Source organism: Microtus oregoni, unplaced genomic scaffold (genome assembly GCF_018167655.1).
Source record: "Microtus oregoni isolate MIOR12 unplaced genomic scaffold, Mior012 000000F_ref0000247, whole genome shotgun sequence".
Classification (NCBI taxonomy): domain Eukaryota; kingdom Metazoa; phylum Chordata; class Mammalia; order Rodentia; family Cricetidae; genus Microtus; species Microtus oregoni.
Window position 1 is genome coordinate 52816855 of NW_024543059.1, and position 24879 is coordinate 52841733.

The 24879-nt window shown below is 45.9% G+C and overlaps 1 protein-coding gene across 2 annotated transcripts in view; it reads left to right on the plus strand.

The window, feature by feature from the left end:
- LOC121447239 (serine/threonine-protein kinase TNNI3K) overlaps positions 1–19530 on the plus strand; it is a 217186-nt gene extending 197656 nt beyond the window's left edge. For both annotated transcript variants that reach the window (XM_041650381.1, XM_041650390.1), the window contains 2 exons: positions 16469–16548; positions 19004–19530. In XM_041650381.1, the coding sequence (XP_041506315.1) occupies positions 16469–16548; positions 19004–19089 (166 nt within the window). In that variant the 3' untranslated portion in view covers positions 19090–19530. The remainder of the gene's footprint in view (positions 1–16468; positions 16549–19003) is intronic.
- The last annotated feature ends 5349 nt before the right edge of the window (positions 19531–24879 follow it).

A 24879-nucleotide genomic window follows, 5' to 3' on the forward strand; every position in this document is an offset into this window, starting at 1 on the left:
TCCTGGAAAAGTGGAGACAGGAGCATTGGCCATTGCTGAAAGTCAAAGGACACTCTTCTCTACATTCGTGCAAGAAGACCTTCCTAACCATCCTCCACCCGCGTGAAGAACCATGCTTTCTCTACCCCTCCTCTCCTCTCCTCTCCTCTCCTCTCCTCTCCTCTCCTCTCCTCTCCTTTGCTCTCGCCTGAATCTTAGCAAGGCCGCTTTTATCCAGAGCAGTTGTTACCACACACAGGACGGCTCGCTATTTAACTTCCTATCAGCTGCTTAACTGATGGAGTCATCCTTTTTGTCTCAGAGTCTCGCATTTAGGGTGTGAAGAGCGAGATTGATGAGCATTACCAGAGAGAAATATTTTTTGAAAAGCAAGCGAAGCTGGTGACATATTACTTCAGAGTTTGGTGAAATTCAGCAAATCTAATTCTATTATCCTGTCAAATGCTCACATAAAGGATACCTGAAAGTATATTTCAAACGCATCTGTGTAAAGACTTCAGAAGCCACAGACACATCTGTAGGAGCTGAGAGAATCCGCTGCTGACAGCCCATTGTTTCACGAAGCGAATAAATAATCTTCCAGTAACTAATTAAATAAAGTTATCTTGGTGCGGCAGTGCCTGCCCGCTCTCCCGGGGAAAGACTGTCAGGCAGTTAATGATAACCATGCTTCCTCGATTTTCTCAAAGGTTTCTGGACATTTGCACAGGCAGATTCACCCAGACACACCTAAATAGCAGCTTTCTGCATGAATCATAGAGTCGAGTGCAGGAATGAGGATTTTACGGAGCGTTACAGCCAGATCATTTAAGTGCTTGTTTATTTTTGCCACCAAGGATGAGATACCAGCTCATAACTGCAGTCCGACCAGCATCCCAGGGGCAGATGTATTAGAATATTTCCCTACCTAACTCTGTATTTCTCAGAGGTGCACAAGCTGACACACTGAAGGGACCCCATGGCACCTTCAAGCAGCTGCTGGGCATGTATGGCCCTTGTGGGCTGCTCGCTATTGCGGGGGTGAATTGGAACATAGGAGGAGCGTGAGCAGAATGGCTCACTTTAATAAAGTTAAAACTCTTCTCCCTGCTGCCCATCGGTCATCAGAAATGAAAATGCTAAGTAGAACTTAAGACTACTAAATGTTACACATACTCTTGGTAAATGTTCTCAGCTATCTGGCAGAGACATGTTCAATCTATCTATCTATCTATCTACTCATCCATCCATCCATCCATCCATCCATCCATCCATCTATTTATCTGTCTATTACATCTATCATCTATCTATCCATCTACCTGCATGTATGTGTGCATCTATGTCTTTCTGTCTATCTCTCTGTCTCTCTGTCTGTCTCTCTCTCTGTCTCTCTGTCTCTCTCTCTCTCCCCCTCTCTCTCCCCAATTCCCAGTGGCAAAGAACACATCCAGCGCTCTGAGCATACTAGACAAGCACTCTACGGCTGAGTTTGGAAACCGGATCGGGAGAGTTAGGAAATAGACCCTAGGTGTAAGTTGGAGTTATCCAGTCTGCCTAAAACCAGAAAGGGTGTGTGTGGTTTTTAGGACAGTATTTAAAAAATCTGTATGCAGCTTGGGTGGGAAAGAGTAATTAGTAATGATGGGGAGTATGGACCAGTGCTTCAATCATTACACTCCCCCGCTACCCATGAGTCTATAAATCAATATAGTCAGTCTTCCCCTAACCAGTTAAGGCAACTTACTTATAGATCTATTCAGGGTCACTGTGTTCTACAGAGATGAAGTGGCCATATTGTTAATTCTCCAAAATAAAATTGCTAACATTTAACTCTATAACAGATGCCATTTTGGGGGAACCTCTGTCCAAATTCAACAGAACTGTAGGAGACAGTATTGACTGCATTAGGTTCCCATGAGGGGAACAGCACAGAAACACTATAGCCATTCTAAACCAAACAAAAAAATCACCATCTCAGCTCTGATGGTAGAGATTATTAATAGCCTGCTCCCCCTTCTCCCTTTCTGCCCCTCGTTTGGCAGGTGTTACTCATTATCTGTAATGGGAATCCTTTTCCATACTGTGGGTAATTTTTAATGTGTCTTCTATCTACAGGTGTAATTCTTTTAAAGGAGGTTAATAACATTAATCCCATTTTACAGATGGGAATAAAAGAACTGAATTATCCTATTTTCTCAGGTCAGAGAGTAAGTTAATGCCTCATTAACTTTCATTAGAATTTTCACCCCATCCAGTTCACACAGAGCTTCTTCCCCAAGATGCATAATTACTGTCAAGGACTTACTTTCCTGCATCCACTCCTCACTGACACACTTCAAGGACTTGAGCCCACAGGTTCACAGTGCACAATGTCAGGGGCGTAAGGTCCCAGGAAATGGGAGGTTGGTATGCAGATCCAACTGCAAGAACAGGCTTGTGTATCAGTACAGGAATGGTAAGGAGAAATACCACAGTGAGCTTAGAGTAAAGTTCCATAAATGTAGGTGCTGTGGCCAACCACTCTGCCAGATGGGCTCTGTTCAGTTTCCAGTGGCAATGTGAACCAGTCTCACTTACCAACTGATGAAGAAGCTGAGGTTTAGAAAGTGAGCCATGTAAGGAATATCACCAGGGAACAAGAAGAGGATCTGAGACTAGGCTGTGAGTCAAGAAGGGTTTTTAAATTCAGCTATCTAAATCCTGAGGTCAAGGTCTATGGCAAAACTAATAGTTGTCAACATGAGAAGGATTTGGTCTCACCTGATGATCTCTTGAGGCACAGAGTACTGGGTCCATTGCCCAAGTTTAGGACCTGGCAGGGTGAAGGAAGTGGAAACTGCATTTACAGCCTACTCACGGGGGTGGGGTTTGAAGCTGATGATGGAGAAATCCTCCTTGAGCACCAGTGCCCAAAACAAGACTGTACATTCATTTCTGTGCAGGAGCTGGGTTAGTTCCAGTGCTGGATTTACAAGATGGATGCAGGGGCTAAGGGGAGACAACCCACCTAGTGGTGCCCAGCTAGAATGACATTGTTCCTTGGGGAACGTTGACCCAAAGGAGCAGGAGGAATTAACTGGTCACATGACTCCAAAGGACCTATCAAGCACAGCAGTTTGATTTGTGGTTGTGTGGCTAGAAGAATCATTAAGCATTAATATAAACTTGCCAGCGTCCTTACATCTCATGTATTTCTATGCATGCTGTTTGCACCTTCCCCTCCACTCCCTCCCTGTATTTACAGGTTAGTGTTTGGTTTGTTTGATTGATTGATCTTTAGTTGCACATAGCCCAGACTGTTCTCAAGCTTCCTTCATAACCAAGGATTACTCTGAACTTCTGATCCTCTTGCTTATACCTTCAGGGTGCTGGGGATGGCAGGTGTGCGTCATGCCCAGTCCTGAGGAGGAAACTCAGGTGCTCATGTTTGCAAGGCAAACTTTTACCAACCGAGCCATCCCCGCAGCTCCCAAGTTCTACAACCCCTTCTCTGCTTCCCTTCCCCCTTCTCTCATCTAAAAAGTGACCACTAAAACCCCAGTGGTTTTCAGGCCAAGGGATCAACAGTATAGACCTAGTATCGGTCCTCACAGTGCGAGCAGACTATTTCAGCAAAGCATGATGAGTTTTATAATAAAAGACCAGAGGCCCTGCTGAAGGAACAGGCAGACAGCGAGTGAGTACGCGTCTTTAGCTCTATTCTGTTTAAATGTGAAGCACTCTGATCTCAGAGAATAAGTCAGGATTTCTTTAAAAACCATGCTAGTCTATTCATAATGTCATTCCTGCAATGAATAATAACTTCTCCAAAGCCCAATGATTCTGGGTCTGCATCCAACCGTTGTTAATCTTCCAAGCAGGTGGCTGATGCCCTGGTAGAACAAAAAAACAAAATAAAATGAGGGACATATGTATATTAATATCCTCCAGTGATCGAAGGCAGGAAATAATTACCATCAGCCCCATTCCCTGGCCTTCTCTCTTTGCAAAGTTGCCATGCTGAGATTGGCTGGCCAGTGTTTGTTCCTTTTTTATGAAATCCATTTTAGGCTGTATTGGAAACTTGATAGAGCAGGTGAAGCATTCAGACCCATGATGAATCAGGGCCAAGCACAAATAGAAGGCTGAGGACTCGAGGGCTTCAAAGAGAGACAGTCAGGGAGGTTCTGCGCTAGGATCTGCTGCCTTCGCTTCCTGGAGCCAGAATCCAAAGGCGGCAGCTGCTGTAAGCCTGCATAAATAAAGGAAGTGAGGGCCTAGCGTTCCTATGGGAACGTGCCATAGCTCTGATTACCAAGTCCCTAGATACCACTTCCTTTCAGATCTGGGTCTCACATTAAGAGACAGTGAGAGGTACACTTCCTGAGAGGTGGCTGGGGGATATCGGCAGTAAGAGATTCATGACTTCCTCTTCCACAGTACAGATGCATCCTGAGGGTGTTTTGTCTTAAAGAATTGTGCAGTGGAATCTGCCTTTTCCCATGTGGTTCAATAATGCAAGAGGTGCTTGTCTCTGTGACTGAACTGTGTGTGCCTGAGTGTAATGGCTAAGGAAGAAAATCCCACTAAGGTATTGCCCACTTCCTTGGGGGTACTGATAACCGATGTCACTTTGTAAGCATGTGAGCTCTGTGCCAGACCCAAAATGCCAAGGATGCATGAATACCTAACAAACAGCAGCCTCTGCTCTAAAGGTGTAGTCTTTCTGGTGTGCCACCTGTCAGGGCTCTGTACACAGCAGTATGAAAGCAGCCACCAAGATCTAACTGAGCAGAGGCCACCCAGCACTGTGTACCAGATGGCCAGGGCAGCGGTGGGATCTGCAGGGAGTGTCAAGCCCTGGATCACCCAGGATTCCAAGAGGTGTCACAGCATATCATACTAGAGGGGTCATCAGCCCTGTATGACTGCAGGAGAGCACCAGGGTGGCAGGGCACCCTGGCAATGCCAGGCCGCTCTGTGAAGTGGGATCTGACAATAGAGAATGCACAGGGGAGGGAGGAGAGCGTTGGTAGTGTGCAGCGAGGCAAATGGTCCCAGTGGTTTGGTGTACATCCACTTAAAACAAAAACAAAAACACACATTGCTTGTAATTTTTAACCTCCCTTAGGGTGTTTCAGATGATTTGTGAAGATCAATGTTCCACTTGTTCAAAGAGTTTAGGGAGTTTCAAACCCTTTGCATTAGGACTGGCCTGTCATAAAGAACAAAAGAACATGAAATTTCTTGCAGAGATCAGAATTTACACAGAGGAAACCAGGGATCTAAACTCAACAAAGATGTGCTTCTAACATCCCTCCACCCAGAAGGGGAAGAGACAGCCACTCGGTGTGTGCCTTGCTACTTGCTGATTTTATATTTCATTGACAAAATTGGTTTTATTATTTTTAATTTATGTAACCATCCATAGTCTAAGTAAATGGTTGACAGCTTGGGTTCAGATAGGCCCGAGTTTAAGTTCAAGTTCTATCAGTCGTAAGCTGTGAGGTCCAGGAAAATTAGTTGGGGTCTCTAAAGATCAGCTTTCTCATGGGTAGAGCTGTAGTGGCTTATGCTCATTGCCAGCTTAACTGGACATGTCACCTTGGCTGCGTCTGTCTGAGATCATTTTCAGAAAGATTTTTTAACTGAGTAGGGAAAACACATCCAGATGGTGGGCGTGGCACCATTCCATGGGCTAAGATCCTACATAGAATTTAAAAAGACAATGTTTGAGCACCAGGATTTTCTTTTATTTATTTGACAATCTACCCAGATATAATCAAGACATCTTAATTCACACTGTCGCACTGAGAGCTACTTTCATGCCACCTTTGCATGACAGATGACACCCTCAATTTATGAGATACAATAAACGCTTCCCCCCAATTGTTGTAATAGGAGCAGCAGGGCTGCGTCCCCAGCACCCCGGCCGCCTGGCTAGCTTATGCCCCAAAGTAACAACACACAAATTGTATTCATTTAAACACTGCTTGGCCCATTTCTATCTAGCCTCTTCTAGGCTAATTCTCACACCTGGACTAGCCCATTTCTTATAATCTGTGTAGCCCACGAGGTGGCTTACCAGGGAGACTCTAGCCTAAGTCCATCCTGGGTCGGAACTTCATTGCGTGCATCTGCCCTGGAGAGGGTAGCATGGCATCTGCTCCAGAGAGCAGAGCTGTCGAGTCTGAGCTCACTTCCTCTTCCTCCCAGCATTCTGTTCTGTTTACTCCTCCCACCTATGTTTTAATCTATGAGGGCTAGCCAAGCAGTTTATTTTTTAACCAATGACCTTCCTCCATCACCCAATGCTGCTCACATCGGGTCTTCTATTAGAGTAACAATAAAAGCAGCCCAAGGCTAAGGACAAAACCCACACTCTCGTCAAAGGTTTGCAGTGAGAGTCACGTGAGGATGGGATCTGTTCACGTCTAATGTAAACACTAAGTTATGCACAGCAGCCACGTGTCTCTCTTGTCTCTCCAGGGTCACCCACACTTTAACCCTCAACACTTCTGTTTCATGAGAAGCGACGCAATGAAAGATGAGCAACGTGCTTCTTTCATGGAGATAGTGTTGTTTGCCACAATGGGTGGGAGCAGTTTAAAGGAACAGCAAGCGCAGATGGAATTGATCCAGAAGAAATGAGGCAGGACTGAGCTAGGTCAGCTTCCTCAATAGCAAAGGAGGAAGGTGGCAGTCTAAGAAGATTGTAGGGACAATAAGAATGGTATCAGAGGTGGTGGCCACTGCCTGGCACACGTAGGACAGAGTTCCCATAAGACACTGGGGTTTCTCCTCCATGGTGCTGGTTCCCAAGGGTGGTGAGCAAGGAAAGCTGACGTGGAAGTCAGAGCCCAACAGTGTGCAGAACACCTGTGAGAAGGGCGGTGAACGTGGTAGCCACACAAGGTCGGAGCCCAAAAAGGCGTCAGGATAGGCATGCAGGAGGGACAGTGGTGGGCCCACATGGCATGAGAAGACCATCTGCACAGCAATGCATACCATGGGGGAAGTTTTGAGCAAGAGTGTGGGGAAGAGGGCATCTGTGAATGCAGACGCAAAGAGCTGGCATGCAGGCAATAAAAATGGCATTGCAGTGCTGGGGTCTTGCTAAGTTTTGGGGGTCGAAGGAGAGTGGGGAGGGAACCACCGAGGGCAGGGGAGGCCAGTGGATACTGGATCATGAAAATAAGGAAAGCATCTACATGCGTGTGGGGTGCCAGAGCCCAGGTGAGGAAATGGAGTGTCATGGTGCAAACTCCTTCATGGTGTGCCGAGGAAGAGGACGGGCGTGTACTCAGGAGAAGCGATCAACCTACATAATTGGCAGATGGGTTTCTTCTTGGGAAAGAAAGGAGAAGTGTGGGAAGGAAGAAAACAGGAAAGGATGGTAGCCTTAGATACAGGTAGAAGTGGAGATGTCAACTATGACCTGACAAAAGGGACACATTCCAAACACCTTCACATACATGTGCTCACTCTCACTGTCTGCTAGAATTGCCTGCCAAGAAGATGACCAGAAACCCATCCCTTCACCCACGTGGAGTCAACACCAGGAACCTGCCTTCAAAATTCTACCACTGAAAAGAATCAAGAGCTTAGAGAAAGAGCAGGTGTCAGACTGAGAAATAGTTCCAGAGCAAGAGCGAGGAAAGAAAACCGACACCTAAATGCAATGTGTAAATCAAGTCAGATTCTTTTACAATGAGGACCATTATCAAGACAAGCAGTAGAACATGAGTATGAGCTGAGAAGGTAGTCTAGAACCTCTATGAGGGACCAATGCTGTACACTTAAATCCTTGGTTGTTGATGGCTATCTGACTGGCAATTTATGGTTGACATTGTTCAGGGGAACCAAACCCAGCAAGCTGCAGCTGCAGCCTTTCCTTGTACTTGAGAGGGCATAAAATCATTCACTCTAAATAGAACGCCTACGCCTTTCCATACACGGCTGCCTAGCCCTTCCCTCAGCTGACTGTGCGTCCCCATCCCAAACTCTCTCTCCTTTCCATCTTGGCAGGCAGGGCACACTTCAGGGTACCTCCCCCTGTGCTGAAGTTTGGCTGGCTATGTCTGCATTTCCATCCCCAGCTGTCACAGGCCACGTCCAACACATGCAACTCTGTGTCTGCAGGAAGTGGCTCAGCCCCAGCATTGTGCGTTTCTTGGTGTTAACCACGGAGAGAGAAGAAGAGAGGGAGTGAAGGGTGGAGGAAGGAAAGGAAGAGGAGATGGAGGGAGAGAAAGAGAGAGAATAGGAAGAAGCAGAGATAACAAGAGATTTGGATGTTATCTGGCTGAGCATCAGTTACTTGCTCTCAGACTCAGTTTCCTCCATGTGAAGCAGATTGTGAGGTCACTTTACTGCTGCCTCTAGTGCATCCAGCAGTGTGCTTGGCACAGTTCAACAATGTCAGATTTCCTTTTCTAATTAAGAATCAAACCCACCACTGAGGGTTAGGACTTGGGCATCACAGGTCCTATACCTGACTTCTCTATACTATTGATATCCAATCTGGAGGAATATGGAGAGTTCACTTCACCTCTCAAGACCTCAGTTTCCTTCTTGGTAAAATTAAGTGCTGGAAAAACAGGGCCGAGAGGAGTTGGCTCTTGATTGCTGTGCTACCGAGATCTTTGAGGTATAAAATATAATTTTCCCTTTTATTCTAATGATGGTAGTGAGTGCAGGGCAGGGGGAGGCTTTTGCTAAATTTTAAAGATGCTTCTCGTTTTTAGCAGTCAAAGCCGGCCCTGGCCATGTCCTGCGCTTGGCATCTCTATCTCACATACACCAGATAGAATTTGGAGGTGGACTGAGAGCTGGCGAGTGCGGTCACTGCTGAGCGTATTGGTGATTCAGCCGCTGTCAAGGATTGATCGCATCTTGGGAGCTCTTTCCTTATTCATATTTCTTTGGCTAATTACTTTTTCTTTAAAAACAGGGGAGCTGAGTGGGACCTTGAACATTTGCCTAATGGCTCAAGCAGAGCCCTGGCCTGGTTGGTCGCCAAGCCTTTCTAGACTGGGGCTGTTTACCCCCCCCACCAAAAGAAAACTGATGGGTTTGATTTTCCTGCAGGAGAGATTTTGCGCTGATGATTTGGTTCCATAAATACCTAGGCGACTGTCCATTTTATATAACGGCAGCAATAAATTTGTTTTAATTTAGGACATTATCAAATACAGAATATTGGCAAACACAAAGCAATGCTTTGAAACAACAGCCAGGATAAAGTCTTGAATAAATAAATAATGTTGAAGTTAATGGATAAATTAACAAATAAAAGTATAATTAGACTGTTTCGAAGTTAGGCCAAGGTGTTTGCAATTCTGATAGAAATGCTGTCTTACCCTTTGCTCAGGAGGAAATATGGGCTGTATGAAAAGACACCGCAGAGCAGAGCAAGGCATTTATCCCTTATGGCATATCCTCTTTAAATAGAACTGTTTGTTTCCAGCTAAATGCCAAAAGGTTCAGCCAGCTTCTCACAGCCTTTTCCATGGCGAGCACTGATTTCAGGGTAAACACCTTTATTAGCAACTCAGCTGCTCAGCTGCCGTCTCTCTGCCTTTTCTTTGAATTGGTTTTCCAGATTGGTGTCAACCAACTAAAACTGGGATAGAACTTATCTGAGTGGGCTTCCTTTCGAGGGAAAGATGTGACTCCTATCTTGGTGTATTCCCCTTGGAGAAGTGCACAGGGGTGCCCCTGGCCCGGAAGTTTGTACCAATAACCTCGCATAGGAACACAGTTTTGACAGATGGCAAAAAGATCCAATAAACCACAAAAAAACATTTGCAAAGCTGTGAGGCCCTGGATGGCATCGTCTTATGTGAAGTCCAAATGGCCAATTCTTCCAGGATGCAGGTAGCCCGAGGGCATTGTTAGCTACATAAACCCTAATTGGACCAATTAGAACAGAAGACTGTTTGGCCTGGAGTGTTTAATCACAGCAGCCTGTAATGATTTTTCCTGTTGTTGTTCAGTGTTGCCGGAGTTGTTTATAGGAACACGAATTCATGTGTGCAGACTTGAACATTACCCGAGACAAGGGGGATGTGTGGGAGTCATTAACGCTGAATTTTAAAAGATCAGTTTGTGTTTGTGGGTCTGTACATGTATATTTGTGCTTGCATATATTTATGTGTGTGTACGAGTATGTATTGTGTACATACATGTGTGTATGGGTGTATAGGTGAACGTGCATATATATGTGTGTGTGTATGTGTGTGTGTGTATGTGTGTGTGTACATGCATGTACCTCATGTTTTAACATCTCTGCAAGGAAACAGGTACATAGGTGTGCTCAGAGGAAAAGAATGGTGTTCAGAAAAATCAATCAGACCAAGACATAAGGAAGATGATTCTCCGTTTTCTGTGAGGACAGAGGGTACTTGCGCATGACTGTCAGTGAGTTCCCAGGTGATGGAATTGTTTGGTCTATGCTGCAGTTAAGTGGACTGTTTATTATGGAAAGTCTGGCTTGAAGCTCTGAAGGCCTTTTATTCAAGGTCTGCTTCAGCCTCTTGCCAACCTTGAGCGCTGGGTCCCGGTCATCTGAGCATCTGAGCTGACTCTCCATCTCCTAGTGTGGAGATAAAGTCCCCACTTTCCCAAATGCCTAGGGGGCTTTCAGCAAACTGTTCCCAGCTAAGCAGTGAGCAGTGTGTGCAGTCAGCAGAGCCCTTGAGAAGCGCAGATGATTGTTGTTCTAACGTCACTGTGGTAGAGCTTAGGTGTTCTGTGTTTTTCATTCTGTTGTTTTAATTCCATTATTACATCCAAGCCATGAATAACAGTATACATTTATCATAATTCACCAAACCATAGCCCCAAAACTACAGGCATTGCCCAAAGAAGAAGGCAATAGCAAAAAAAGGTTTTTGTTTTTGTTTTTATTTTTTGCGGACTTTTTGGAATGTCATACGGTCTGAAGTTATTATGGCTCTAGGAGATATTCTGAGAATTCAAGAGATACCATAGCCAGAATTGGGATTCATTCTCTGATACCAAAGCATTTAGCAGGCTGTGGTCTGGGAGCAAGTGCTCTGTCTACTGTGAAGGCTCCAAATGGGGCCATTAGGACTCACTGTGACACTGGCTCAACCCCTGACTACCGAGAGCTGACAGGAGAGATGGCTGTCTGTTCAGACAATACTCCCTTATTTCTTCTTGGACCTTGCTTATCAAACACCTTTCTGGGTAAAGAGATATCTTAATGTTGATTTTAGGGGATCCCTCCAGTCACCTCTCAATCACTGCAACATGAATATATACAAAATTATCTATAGAACCCTCTGTGAAGCCTTCTTGCATTCCTCAGAGCCAGCCTGACATAGCCAGGCCCTCAGAGGCAATGATGGGTTTCTGTGAAACCCCACATCGCTCACCTTCATCCTGGTGGCAGTCTGGTTCTTCCTCAGAAAGGGAGACAGACCTTTCAGGCAGATGGCATGGATCAAATGAACTATGTACACAAAAAAACTAGAAACACCACATTCAGTGTATAGCCAGGTACACTGTGGTGTGTGTGTGTGTGTGTGTGTGTGTGTGAGAGAGAGAGAGAGAGAGAGTGTGTGTGTGTGTAAATAAGCCAGTCAGCCCTGACTGAGAGTCAAAGCACACAGATAAGGAAGATCAAAATCTCCGACTAAATGGGAGCTGTGACCCATACTCAACTCTCTACTGTGCCAGGTTTTTATGAGTCCACATCATCCACGAAGCCCTTCTGAGCACGTAAGGACAAGAACAACAGAGACATCCCTCGGTGACTTCCCAGAGACACCTTTCCTACCCGGCCCCAACAGCTGCTCCAGCCCTGGCTTTCACATTCCCGGGGTGGAATGATTAGGGACCTTTGTGAACAGCTGAATTTGCTTTCTGACTTTTGACTCACCTATTCACGCTGCGTAAGGCTCACCCACAGGGGATGGTACAGACACCAAGTTACCTCTGAATAGTCAGTCACTACAATTCCCTCGAATCTCATGTCCTATGAGACAAGTCTCCCTTTCCTACTGGCCAAGTCATGAGAAAATCTGTCCAACATTCTGCTGGAAGCCAGATGTGTGTTCTAGCTGAGGTGTTTTCTAGATGTGTGTTCTTTCTCTGTGTCATAACCATACAGCAAATCTATGTAGTTTCCTGTTCTTATTCAACTTTGGTGGCCCATAGTAACCTAAGCCATTTTGAAAGAGTACAGAATGAAGGGGTTTAGTCCTGCCTGTCTGCTTCGGTGCCTATGATACCATCCATTAACCCATGTCCTGAGTCAGTAGATGCTATAATCTATGCCCTGGAGGAAGTGGGCCCTTGCTGGGATGTGTTCCATCTTCAGGTACTTGTATGTTATCCATGGCTCTGGGGCCTTACACATATCTCAATTTATTTTTCAGTTGATAATAATTTTTGCATAGTGTTCTTGTTATTGACATCATTGTCACATTTATTTCAGCCAACAGCGGGAGCTGAGCCTGTGCAAGTTGCAGAATGTATGAGAATTGTTGAGTCCAAAGTGAGAAATTGTTGCGTGCTCAGATGGCATCGTATCATATTACACACACACATGCACACATACACACACACACACACACACAGAGTCTTAAATCTACCTTGTTCTTTTTTTATAAGACAAAAATTTACCTTATACTCACAAAGAATACACATAGGATTTCCTAGTCATACAAACACAGATACACGTATACATGCACAGACACAGTCATCTTTTAGCGAAGAAGGCTGCCTAGTTTCAGTGATGACTGAACCGCACATGTGACTAATGCCTATCACTCAGACACTTGCAAAATGGAGACAGAAAGGTCCAGATTCAAAGCCATCCTCAGCTACCTGAGATCCTGCCTCAAAATACAAACAACACAGAGAGAAACAAAAACCAACGGAACACTCTGAAGCCAGTGCTCGCCTTACCTGCCAGGGGCTCACGGTCTCAGGCATTTGCTCTGGGTGCTGCCTCACTGGAGGGGCCTTGCTGTTTTGTTTGTTTGTCTTGTGATCACTACTTCAGCCCAAGCCCTGACACGTGCCCCAAACTCTGTGCATCTGTGAAACCGTTGCTGAGAGTGGAATGTACATGGGTCCATCCACCAGGGTCTAGTTTCTTCTTTTGTTTGACCTGGGTGTGCTTGGCATCCATCTGGCTGTCATCCTAGAACGGAGCCCAGTGCCATTGTGCATGGCATCTCCTGGGGAAGGTTAAGTTCCCAGGCATGAACTGCATTCAGCCACTGAACACCCAGGGCATCCTAGAGACAGGCTTTTGTTCAAGGGAAACCAGATAGCCATTTTGGTGATAAAGTATTTATTCTCTATTACCATCTTGTTGCCAAGACTACTGCCGAGAACACACTGCTCCGAGGGAGTTACAGTCCTAGGGAGGCTCCCAACACTGAGAGAAGAAATTCATTTGGAAAATGAATCAACAGTCTGTTGACCAGAATTATGGCTGTTTACTATGTAATGTTGATTGAGATGACACTGAGTCATGTTTTGAGGCAGTAATTTTTCCTCTCTGTAACCATTCCCTCCCTCTACAACATCATCCTTCTCTGTAGCTTAAGGAGGTGAGGCAGGAGATGCAGTTCTTCAGTTAAGAGTGAGCTGACATGCTGAAAACTCGGGCCTCTCTGAAGGAACAGTTTTGAAGCTCTTGATTTAATTTAATACACTTTCATTTTGATTGTGAGCCACTGAAGACGCCCGGTGAGAGTACAGCATTGAACAGGATCTTGCTTCTCCTCTGTGTAACTGAGTTCAATGGTGCATTGCTACAGGCAATTCTACACCAGGGCGGACTCACAGTAGCACTGTGAGTATAGTGCTGTGTACTGAAGGGTGTGGAAGAGGAGGAGGGCGTCTCGAGAGGCCTCCACAGAACTCACTGACTTGGATGGATACTAAACTCAAGCGATTTGCACTGAGTGTTTCCTAGCACTGTAGCACCGAAAGACTTTAACCAGTACTCACAATCAACCTCCCAACATGAGTCTTGTTATTTTCCTACTTTAGAGATGCGTAACTGAGACCCCAGTCGGTTGTTGCAATAGAGTGAAAGCAAAGGTGCAGGATGCAACTCCAGGTGTCTAGCATACAGCTCCCATTCCTAGCAGTAGTGCGCCCTGCTTTCTGTGGAAGGCCATGACCTGTCATCACACTCACGTAAGTGGGGCAAGTAGCTAAGGCAGAGCCATGAGGAATAGAATGTTTGGGGATGTTTTGAAAATTCAACGCCAGTGGCTGTGGCTGAACTTGTGTTGATGGGGGAAGCTGTTGATGGTGGATACAAGACCCAACGAATGCACAAGAAGGCAAAAACAGGAACAGAAGAGGGCTCCAGCCTTTGACCGTCAAAGCCCAGGGCAAGCAGGGACAGGCTAAGGTTTTATTACAGATGCACTCAGTGAACGAAGGAGGGAGTGGCAAGCATCATTTAAGAATTCATTCGTTTATTCCGTTCTTCAAAACTGTTGGTTGATCGTCTCATGTGGGCCGAGATTGAAATGAGGGCTGTGGTCACGGCAGGAAATAAGAAACTAGTCCTTGGCATTAAGATATAGTTGTCAGTGTATACATAAGCAGATAACAAGCAAGTTGCAAAATAAATAAGACCATCATGAAATGGAGTGACCACAGCAGGAGACTGGCTACTTCGAAATAACCATCAAAGAAGAAGGGGCTCAGAAAGGGACACGTGACATGAAGTCTGGACGACAGTGGAGCCAGTCTTAGGTGAAGGCAAGACAAGTGCTCAGCATCGGGATCTGGCTCTGGAGGGAGTATTTGAGGGCGAGTTAGGGAAGCAAAGACTCTGGGGTGATAAAGAACAGGAGCGTTCTAGGGAGAGGGGGTGCAATGAAGAGTAGGAAATATTTTGGGGAGGAGACAGCAGACTCTAGTGAAGACAGAAGAGCATTTGCATTGTGTCCCAAGTGAGCCCGGGTTTCACTGGGAAGCTTACACAGGCAGTTGTCTTAACCTGCTTTATATTTTGAAATGAACACTATGGAAAATATGGACAGAACGCATCATTCAGAGATAGGAGTGTAAGCAGAGAGACCAATTAGGAGAGAACTGCGGAAGTCCTGAGGAGAAAGAGGTTTTCTTGCTAGAAGAGTGAGAGGGGAGGATATGGTGGTGTTTGTAAATTAGCCCTGCTTGCAATGTGAGACTGGAGTACACACCCGAAATTTTGGCGGTGGCACTGGCTGACACTGATGCCGGTTTCCAAAGCCAGGGAAGGGACTGGGGAGCTGATGGTATGAAGAAGTATGCTATGGACCAGGGGATGGAGTTGAGGGGAGGTTCTGGGCTCCCCACGGAAGCTGCTCTGAGAGCAATAAAGACCAAATGAATGCCGCAAACCCTGCAGATATGCAGTGTGTGCAGTGAGCAACAGAGGGGATCAGTGATCAGGACCAGGGAGGAAGTCACCTCTTAAACAAACTGAAGTGGAAATTGGGGGAAAGAGGAGGATCTGGGAACCCTGAGGGACGTGCATCTCTGAGGAGCAGGTAAGTGTGCAGGCTTTGGGATGTAGATGAGACACACCCGGCTTCGATGTAGTTTAGATGAGACACACCTGGCCTCTGAAAGCTCATTTCTGAGACACTATTTTCTTTACTGTGAACTGGGAGGATGGTGCCACACTGACACAGACAGAGGTAAGGGCTGCACGGACACACTAACTCAGGTCTGCACCATTATTATTTCATAATAGTTCTGCATTTGTGTAGACCTACTAAGACATTAATGTCCCTAGTTGCATTTAAGTAAAGATTGCAGTATTGGTTGCCTCTAGATTCCAGTACTGTTTTTATTTACATCTGATGTAGGATGTCCTTCTGTATATGTGTTGCTTTTGTTGGTTAACAAATAAAGCTACTTTGGTCAATGGCAGGGCAGAAAATAGCCAGGCTGGAAAAGATAGAGGGAGCGAGTAGGCAGAGTCAAGCAGACGCCATGTAGCTGCCATAGGAGACAAATCCTAGAACCTTGCCAGTAGGGCACAACCTCGTGATAATACATTGATTCATAGAAATGGGTTAATTAAAGATGTAAGAGTTAGTTAATAAGAAGCCTGAACTAATGAGCTAAGCAGTGTTGTAATTAATATAGTTTCTGTGTGATTATTTGGGTCTGGGCAGCCGGGAAGGTAAGAGCAGTCTCTGTTTACATATATCATACCATTAAAACAAGATGATAGAAATATTCATGTCTTCTCTTATTGTGCAGATTCATAGACGGAGACACCCAAGGCTAAACTGCTGGCAACCATAACCTATGAGGAAGAGGCCAAGGCTTATACCTTAATCTAACTTACTCAACAGATCTGAGCTCAACCCAAACAATATATAAATAAATCCAAATTATGTAGACATCTTGTTGGCATTTCTTGGGATCTTTGCTGGATGACTGACTTCTGTTTTATGATATTTTCTGAGTCCTGCACCCCATGTAAAGCAGTGTCCCATTCTTCTTCCAGTGTGGGGACACACTCCAGCCCAGGCCTGTCTTTGGAGGAAACGAACAGCACCACCCAATACTCAACCATTGACAAATACGGTAGGTGGCGCACATCCAGGAAACCACTCTTAGGGAGGTGGCAGTCACTCATTTTGGTAGTAACAGAGAAAAATTTGTATTTTGTGATAACCAAATACAAATAGGTAATTTAAAAATACCATACAAATTCTAAATCTGATACTGATGTCTTTTAACTTTTCGTTTATCATTAAGCTTAATAGAGTGTGCTAGACTCTGCATGAGTGTGAGTGTACACGGTGTGTGTGAGCATGGCTGTGCGTGCATGTGTGAGTGTGCATAAGTGAGAGCATCAGTGTGTACACATTAGGTGTGAGTGTATGGGAGTTCAAGGTTATGTGTGTATGTATAAGCATGAATACCCAGGGACTGGAGGAATGGCTTAGCTGTTAAAAGCACTGACTACTCTTGCAGAGGTCCTGAGTTCAATTCCCAGCATCCATACAGCAGCTCACAATCTGATGCCCTCTTCTGGTCTGCAGGCAAACATGCAGAAAAACTCATTCGTGTGTGTGTGTGTGTGTGTGTGAATTTGTGTGCAAAGAAGTCTTAAGAGGATGTTAGGTCTACATGTAAATAATCCCTAGCTCTGCTGGCATCATAAACACTTTGCTGTCATTACCCTGGACCCAGGCCTCTGAGTCCACCTCACTGTGTGCAGGGAGAAGAACAGAAGGTAAAGTTCCCACGGCTGCCTTCCCAGGAAGAGTTCTTCCTTGTGAGCTGAGCACCACAGGGTCTAAAGCAATCCATCCAACCCCTCAAACAGCTGGCGCAGAGGCACAGGAGAGCTGTCTGGGTCTGTCTCACAGGACTGCTCCGTGGTGAATTAATACAGTTCTTTGGAATAATTAATTTAAAAAGTTTGATGCTGGCCTCTGGAAGCCAAAGAAATACAGAATCTTTTACCATTAGCTATATCGGGGTGTTTGGATAGATCGAGAATTCCTATAGATAAGCATGATATATTTAATATTTCCTACTAGAAATATCTTATCATTTTACTTTAACTACCATCAGCAGGACCAGAGCCATGATATCCTATAACAACTTTAAGTCTGAGAGGCGCTATATTAATCTAAATATTAGAAGATGAGCCATTTGTTCATGGCCACTTCCTTTGATTGCATGGAGGGCTGAACACAGCATTTGTTCCCAGAGCAATGTTTCAGGAAGAAGGCACTGGCTTCTCTGATACCAGTACCTAGAGACCCTACATCATGGAATCTATGCACCTCATCTTCAGAGAACTGCTATCCAAGTCACTGGAAAGCCTTGAAGACACAAAGGGAAATCTCTCTGCTTCGGAGCAATGCACTGAGCTCCAGCTGCCTTGAGAACCTCCGAGGAAAGGGCTCTGTTCTCATAGTGTACGTTAGCATACAGATGGCCCCTGTCAGCAGTGGGACAGTAATCGGCCAGAACAGTAACGGGTTCCTCAGGGGCAAACGTGCTCCAAGTGTCACAGCGTCACATCTTTCTCTCTGTGCCGAGTGAAAAAAGAGATGCTTTCATGCTAAGATGTTGGTTCTGTTTTACTGACTGACAGTCAAGATTTAATGATGTGAGTGGGCTTTCTCTCATTTATCGCATCTCACCTCCCAACACACACATGCCCTCTCACGCATGCTCACATATGAGTATGCATACACACACACACACACACACACACACACACACACACAGGCCCTCAACTCTGACCTGGGCCAGTCCTCACAAAGGAGAAGTACCAGTGTCAGCAGCATTTCCTTGCAAAAGAGTTTGTCACGGCATGCATGCCTTCTAAGAGATTTTGACAGAGATCTTTCCTTTGAAAGTCAGTGTACCCAATGCATATGGCTACATGGCTGAAAAGTAATGCATTGGCTCAGATAACTGGGACGTCATAGGAGCAAAGCCATCAGCAGCTATTGATAAACCACCGGCAGCTACTGATAAATCACCCATTTTGCAGAAGTAGTGGGTGGTCCTGTACCAGCGTGGAAAGGGAGAAACCCCCTGCTCCGGAGTGACTGCCAGTCCTCAGATACACACGGCAGCCTGGCAATAGGAACTACCCTTTCTCCCACTTACAGACGAGGGTGCTGATGCTCAGACAGGTTTCAGCTGATGAATATCCCAATGACAGCAATCAGGGACCCATGATTACAACGTGTTTGCCTGGCACAAAACCTGTGCTCTTTGCCCTCATGACAGGCTTCCTTCCAGCAGCATGTGCTGCTCCCCTGTAAACACAAAACACTAACTATTACCCGGTGTCATCAAGGCAGATGTTTGTCACAGATGTCCATTGGTGTCAGCACCATGTCTCCATCTTAAATCTTAGCAGCACTGGCGAGTCTGGTCCAGTCTTCAGTTCCAGAGTCGCGAAGGGCTGTCTGGCAGCTGTGTGTGACACTGGGTTCAATGGTTAATATAAGCAGGGGTTTGTGCGAGAAGGTCAGGAAGTAACAACTGAACTTCTTTTCTGACGCAGGCTACGTGTCTGATCCCATGAGCCCAATGCACTTCCACTCCCGCCAGAGCAGTGACAGCTTCGAGGACAGCGGCGGACATGTCTGACACACACCTACGGGGAGATTTCCCACAGGCTGACAGCAGTGAGTCCGCTATGGCAGGCTCGCTGCCAATTACAGTGCTCTGCTCTCTGGGGTCTCTTCAGATCTCCTCGTTTATTCTGCTTTCACTTAATCCCCTTCTGCAGGGCGGGCTTTGAGTTGCACCAAGCTTGAAGCACTTATACAAATACAGAGCAAATACAGACTGTGCATGAGGCATTGTTCTTAGTTTGATGTAGAAGGTGCCGTCGTTGCTTGGCAGGTGTGATTCAAGTCTGTGTAGGTGTCAGGGTTGGTTGTGATCCAGATGTGATCCCAGACTAAACTATGCAGGCTTCTGTTTGAGCCTCTTCGCTGGGTCTCTCACAATGTTGTTGATTGCCTTACCTCGTGATATCACTGCTGGTGTTCATTCTGCGATTAAAGGCTCTTTGGTGCTCCAGAACATTGGTGCGGAAGTGTGTTTTATTCCAACAGGGCTTCCGCTGAATGTATCTCCTTTCAGAAGGACTGGTAAAAGCTCAGAAACATAAAGTGTGTGGTTCTTTAGATTCTTTCCTGAGTCTCGTTATCTGTCTGGGATTTGCCTGAGCAACCCGTTAGTGTTAGTTACTAGCAAGACGTCGTAAATGGCACTAGTAATGAAGTCAGCACTGATGCCAGGCGAGATTTCACAAGGACAGGAAGTGAAACATTTCACGCACATGGGTCGAGAGACCTGGACTGGTAAGGCGGCTCAGCGGGTGAATGCAATTTGGTCAACCTTGAAAACCTGCATTGATCCTCAGGAGCCAAATGTCAAGGAGAGAGAACCAATTCCCGTGAGCTGTCCTTTGACCTCCACACTCAAGCTATGATATGTGTATACACATATTCACATGCTCAGAAATAGATTAAATGGAAGTTTAAATAAATAAAAGAAATAGGGGATCTGCCCTCCATGCTAGAGGTTCAAGCCTGGGTAGCATCAGATAAAGGTGCTCAGCCACTGAGAAAAGGAGACATATGAGACAGGAAATGCTGAAATTCCAACAGCAATTACTGCTTTTGAGGACAGCAAGAGAAATGGGATTGGCCAAGGAAAATTTGGTATATTCCAAATCGAGGTGTTCCGAGCTTCATACTGTTTTTGGACAGCCTCATTCTCTGTGGGGTGCTGGCCCGGGCACTGCTGCAGGTTTGTGGTTTGCTGTGAAGCCAGAATAGCTCCTGGGATAGCTCATTCCTTGCGTCAGTTTGACTGAGTCAGCAATGCAGATATCCAGGTAAGCAGTAACTCCAGGCTTGTCCGTGAAGGCGATCCGGAAAGAATCACGTCCGAAGCGCACCGCAAGGCAGCTTCCCCCAGATGGGAATTAGCGCATTGCAGTCCACCAGGACCTGAATAGAGCAGGCAGTGAGGAAAGGAACCTGCAGTCCTGGTGTCTAGGGTCTTAGCGTCACACTGGAATCTGCATCCTGGGCTCTCAAGCTCTCAGGCCTTTCATCTGCATTACCAGCAAGTTAGCAGATCTCGGGGCTTTTCAACTTCTGCCATTATATGAGTTGATACAATATAGGACGTAGATGCATGCATTTCATATATACAAACATGTGCATATATATTCTTCTATATATCTGTTTAATATACATATATGTGCATACCTTGAATTCTGAAGGATAAACATCACCCATCATTTGTCAATAATCTATTATCATCTAATCAGCTATCTATCATCTGTTCTCTATTCATCTATCAATAATCTATCACATAGATGTCTATTTATCTAAGCACCTATCATCTCTCTGTCCATCTATTGATCCTCTGTCATCGATCTACCTATAGATCTATCACCCACCTCCCATTCGTTGTGTTTCTCTTGGAAACCACCTGCTGATGCACCTGTTCCAAATCATGACATTCAAAACTGTCTCCAATTAAGGATCACACATTTGTAAACACCAGCACACAGGCAGGGATTGGATAAAGAGATACGAAGATTGTAAGTTCGAGGCTAGTTTGGATAATATACCAATTTAATAAAGACCCTATTTAAACAACAATATGTCTCTGTGTATTTCTCCATGTGCCCTGGAAGATAGAATCGTCCCTGTCCTAAAATCAGAGAAGACAAGTTGGAGGAACCGCTCTCAGGAGCATCTCCTCCTTCTGAGCTAATGTGGACTCAGACAAAACTCCTTGAATAGCTCGACCCATGTGCAGCTCAACCCTTGATGTCTCAGTAGGCTTTGCTCTCACTGCTGTTTGAAAGTATATTTCTAGAGAGCAATTCCCATTAAAGAAAACCAGCAGACTCACGTCTAAAATCCTTTGGACTGTCTTTTATGACCTATGATAGCAAAATCTCTAGCCCCTATGAGCCCCAGATGGCTTACAGCTAACCCAGTGCAGGTCCAAAGGTATAAATTATAACCTTGGTAAGTCCAGTGTTTTTGATGCCTTTTAAGTCATTTGGCCTTTTCATTCCCCTACTAGATTATTCCAGAGTGACAGGTACTGAGTCCCCTCAAACATATTCTCAAGGGCTATTAAAGAACACAGCCAAGGAAGCAAAGATGACTGCTTAGACATAAACTCTGAGAAAGAAAGATGATGCAGGAGAGAAAATGGGCCCTAGCTAGGGAGCAGCTGCGTCCGTATGCCCTTTCCTGTTGCCTTGGAGGGGTTATTCTAGACAGCAAGTCAGGCTCCAGCCTAGGCTCGTCTAGGGCCTAGTCTTCAATGACTGAACCGGAAAGAGATCTGGTGGACAGGGGAGGCTGTGTAACACAGCAGCTGGAATGACAAGCTGTGCAGTCAATACCATGGACGGTGTAACACAGGGGAGATCTGGTGGACAGTGTAACACAGGGGAGATCTGGTGGACGGTGTAACACAGGGGAGATCTGGTGGACGGTGTAACACAGGGGAGATCTGGTGGACGGTGTAACACAGGGGAGATCTGGTGGACGGGGGAGGCTGTGTAACACAGCAGCTGGAATGACAAGCTGTGCAGTCAGTACCACGGATGGTGCTGGGATGATGTGCGGGAGACAAGGTAGGAGCAGGCATGCCTTCACCTGTTTCAACTAGAGAGGTCACACCCAGGTGGAGTATTGTTTTCTCCTGAAAAGACTCAGCACGGGTCCTTGTCTCCTCTGGGCCTCCTCCTTCCCCTCCCGTCTCCTGTTATGTCCCTGCTTCCCCCTGCTCTTGTCTTGACAAGGATCTGCAAATAATGAGGCTAATGCATCTTGATTCCTGAGAAGGAAAAACCTTTCCACACAGCCACCCCGTGGCTCCCAAGCCCTCTTTATTACCACACCCTTAATGGGGCCCGAGGCTCATCTTCAGGCATGTCTCAGGAAAACAAGATTCTTCGGGTACTTTTTTCCCCTTCTTGCTGAAAATTGTCTCACTAATTGCTTCCCGTCTCTGCTTGTAAGAAATGGACCTCGGAGCTCATGTTTCTGTATGCTTAGCACATTATGTATTTCTCTGTGTGCATGCAGCACTGAGCTCTCGGAAGATGTTCCATTAATTATAATTGTGAACCATGGTACCGCAGCAACATGGAGAGCCATTCCAACAGCTCGAATATTTGGGTTAAATCATTTCCAAAGTTGGCATTTCCCTAGGAAAGAGAAAAGTGTGGCTGCTCGTAGTAAGGAAGGCTCACACTAGACAACCCATCTCAAATCAAGAGTTTCTCAGTTTTCTCTTCGGAACCCTTCCCTTTCTTGGCTTTGCTCTTTCCCTCTCCCCCTCTCGCATTTCTTCTTCTTTTCCTTCCTTCTATTTCTCTTCCTCTCTCCGCTTCTTCCTAAGTTTCTCCCTCAGTCTCTCCCTTCCGCCTTAAACAATAAGCATGAGCTGCAGGGTCGCCTTGATCTTTGGAGCAGGTGTGTGAGCGTGGGAGAGTCAGGGGGGTTGTTTTTGTTTTTGTTTTGTTGTTTTTAAAGCTCTTTAGCCTAGTGATTCTCACATTTGATCTTCAGGGTTCCTGTGAGGCTCTCAAGTAACCAGAGTATGTGATTAGTTCTGAGATCACACCAGCAGGGTATGTGATGAGTTCTGAGATCTAGCTAGATCTCACCAGCAGACACCTTCGTCTCTTACTATTGTTCTCTGGCCAACCACATGGGAACTGAAGTGACGCATGAGGAAGGAGGAGACCATCTTTTCTTTCTAACAAAACTATAAACGTCTCTGAAAATGCCCTCTCATCACCAAGAACGAGTTGCAGAACTGACATCTCTGAGGCAAACTGAACCAATGTCTAGTTCCCCTTGACTAGCAGTGTGTGATTCTAGACCCAAAATATATCAGAAAAGATTCTGGTCATTTACAAACACGGGAAGGACAGTAAGTGAGTAAGAGACGGATGCCTGTAAGACAGCAGAAGTGTGTCGTAGAGGTTTCAATATGTCATCTGAGTTGTTTTCTACACATTCCTGAAGAGAATGATTTTTTTTAAAGTTGAGAATTCATGTTCAGAAAGGCAAATCTGCGAATTGAAGCCCACTAGAATAGAGCCCAGTTTCAGGTCGTGTGTGCACGCACGTTTGTATACGTGAGCACAGGGCACACATGCCGTGCCCTGAGCGTGGAGGCCAGAGAGTAACCTCGGTATAGCCGTCTTCAGCTCCACCCGGTTGTTTTCTGCTGCACGCACCCGACCAGCCAACCCGCACCCTCCCAGGGAGTCGCCTGTCTCAGCCTTCTGTCTTCCCACAGCTGCAGTGGAGTTAACTCTGTGTGGATCCTAGGGACTGAATTAAGGTCCTCACGCATATGCGGTAAGTGCTTTCCTCACGGGGGCATCTCTCGTCTCTGTGATGGAGAGAAAGCCAGAGCTAGCCCTGCTCACAGTCCCGATCCGGGGCAAAGGTGACTATGGTTGCCTTCCTAAAGCTCCAGGGAAAATAGGGGGATGAGCATAGAAGTTTCAGAGACCGGAAAAAAAAAGTGCATCCTTCCTGATTGCTGTGGCTCATTCTTATAAAGTAAAAAAAAAAAAAAAAAAATTCATTTTCTTCGTTACGGCTACAAAAGGGCTGCAGCTGGGATCTTAAGACATGCACTGGTATTTGCAATGGTATTTTCTAGGCTGCGCAAGAGAGAAATGACTGACAGAAACGAGCCCGTGAGCATGATAAGCAGGAGCAAAGTCTAGAGGCAAAGCCTGCACTTAGGCCGCCAGGCACCTTCACCTTTCCTTCCCTCATTAACTCCGCGAGGGAGAGAGGGGATCGGGCGCAGGCTGCCCCACTGGGGTTTGAATACTTTATTCCTCCCTACTTGTCTGCTGCTTGTGCTACTCAAGCGTGCAGACTAGATAGCTCCCCTGATCAATTCGAGAGCCACGAGGGCAAACATGAGCCATCTGACATTTACAATCCCTTCCCTGGGTCTCTGCTCTTGGCGGCGGCAGCAATCGCACACCGTGGTCCAAGACTGGCAGCTCAATTAGCCCTGTGCAGAGCTTGATGGAGAAGCAGAGCTCCCCTCTCTCTATAGACACCCACCCTTGATGAGGCTGACTAGAGACGGAAGGAGCAGGGGTTACACATGTCTTCCTGAGCCGGAGATCACACACTCGGCAGCAGGCTGGCCCAGGGGCAGAGTGCTAATTAAATTAGGCTTCTAGCCTTAAACATAGGTGCTGAGCCTGCCTGGTGGGGACGCTGCAGATGCATGCCCAGCCTAGCTTCATGTGGAATTAGAGAACTGGAAGGAATATGACTCAGGTTTCAGTCTTTTAAGCAATGGGCCCCTCTGCAGAAGAAAGGTGTCTCTGCCATCCTTAAAGGG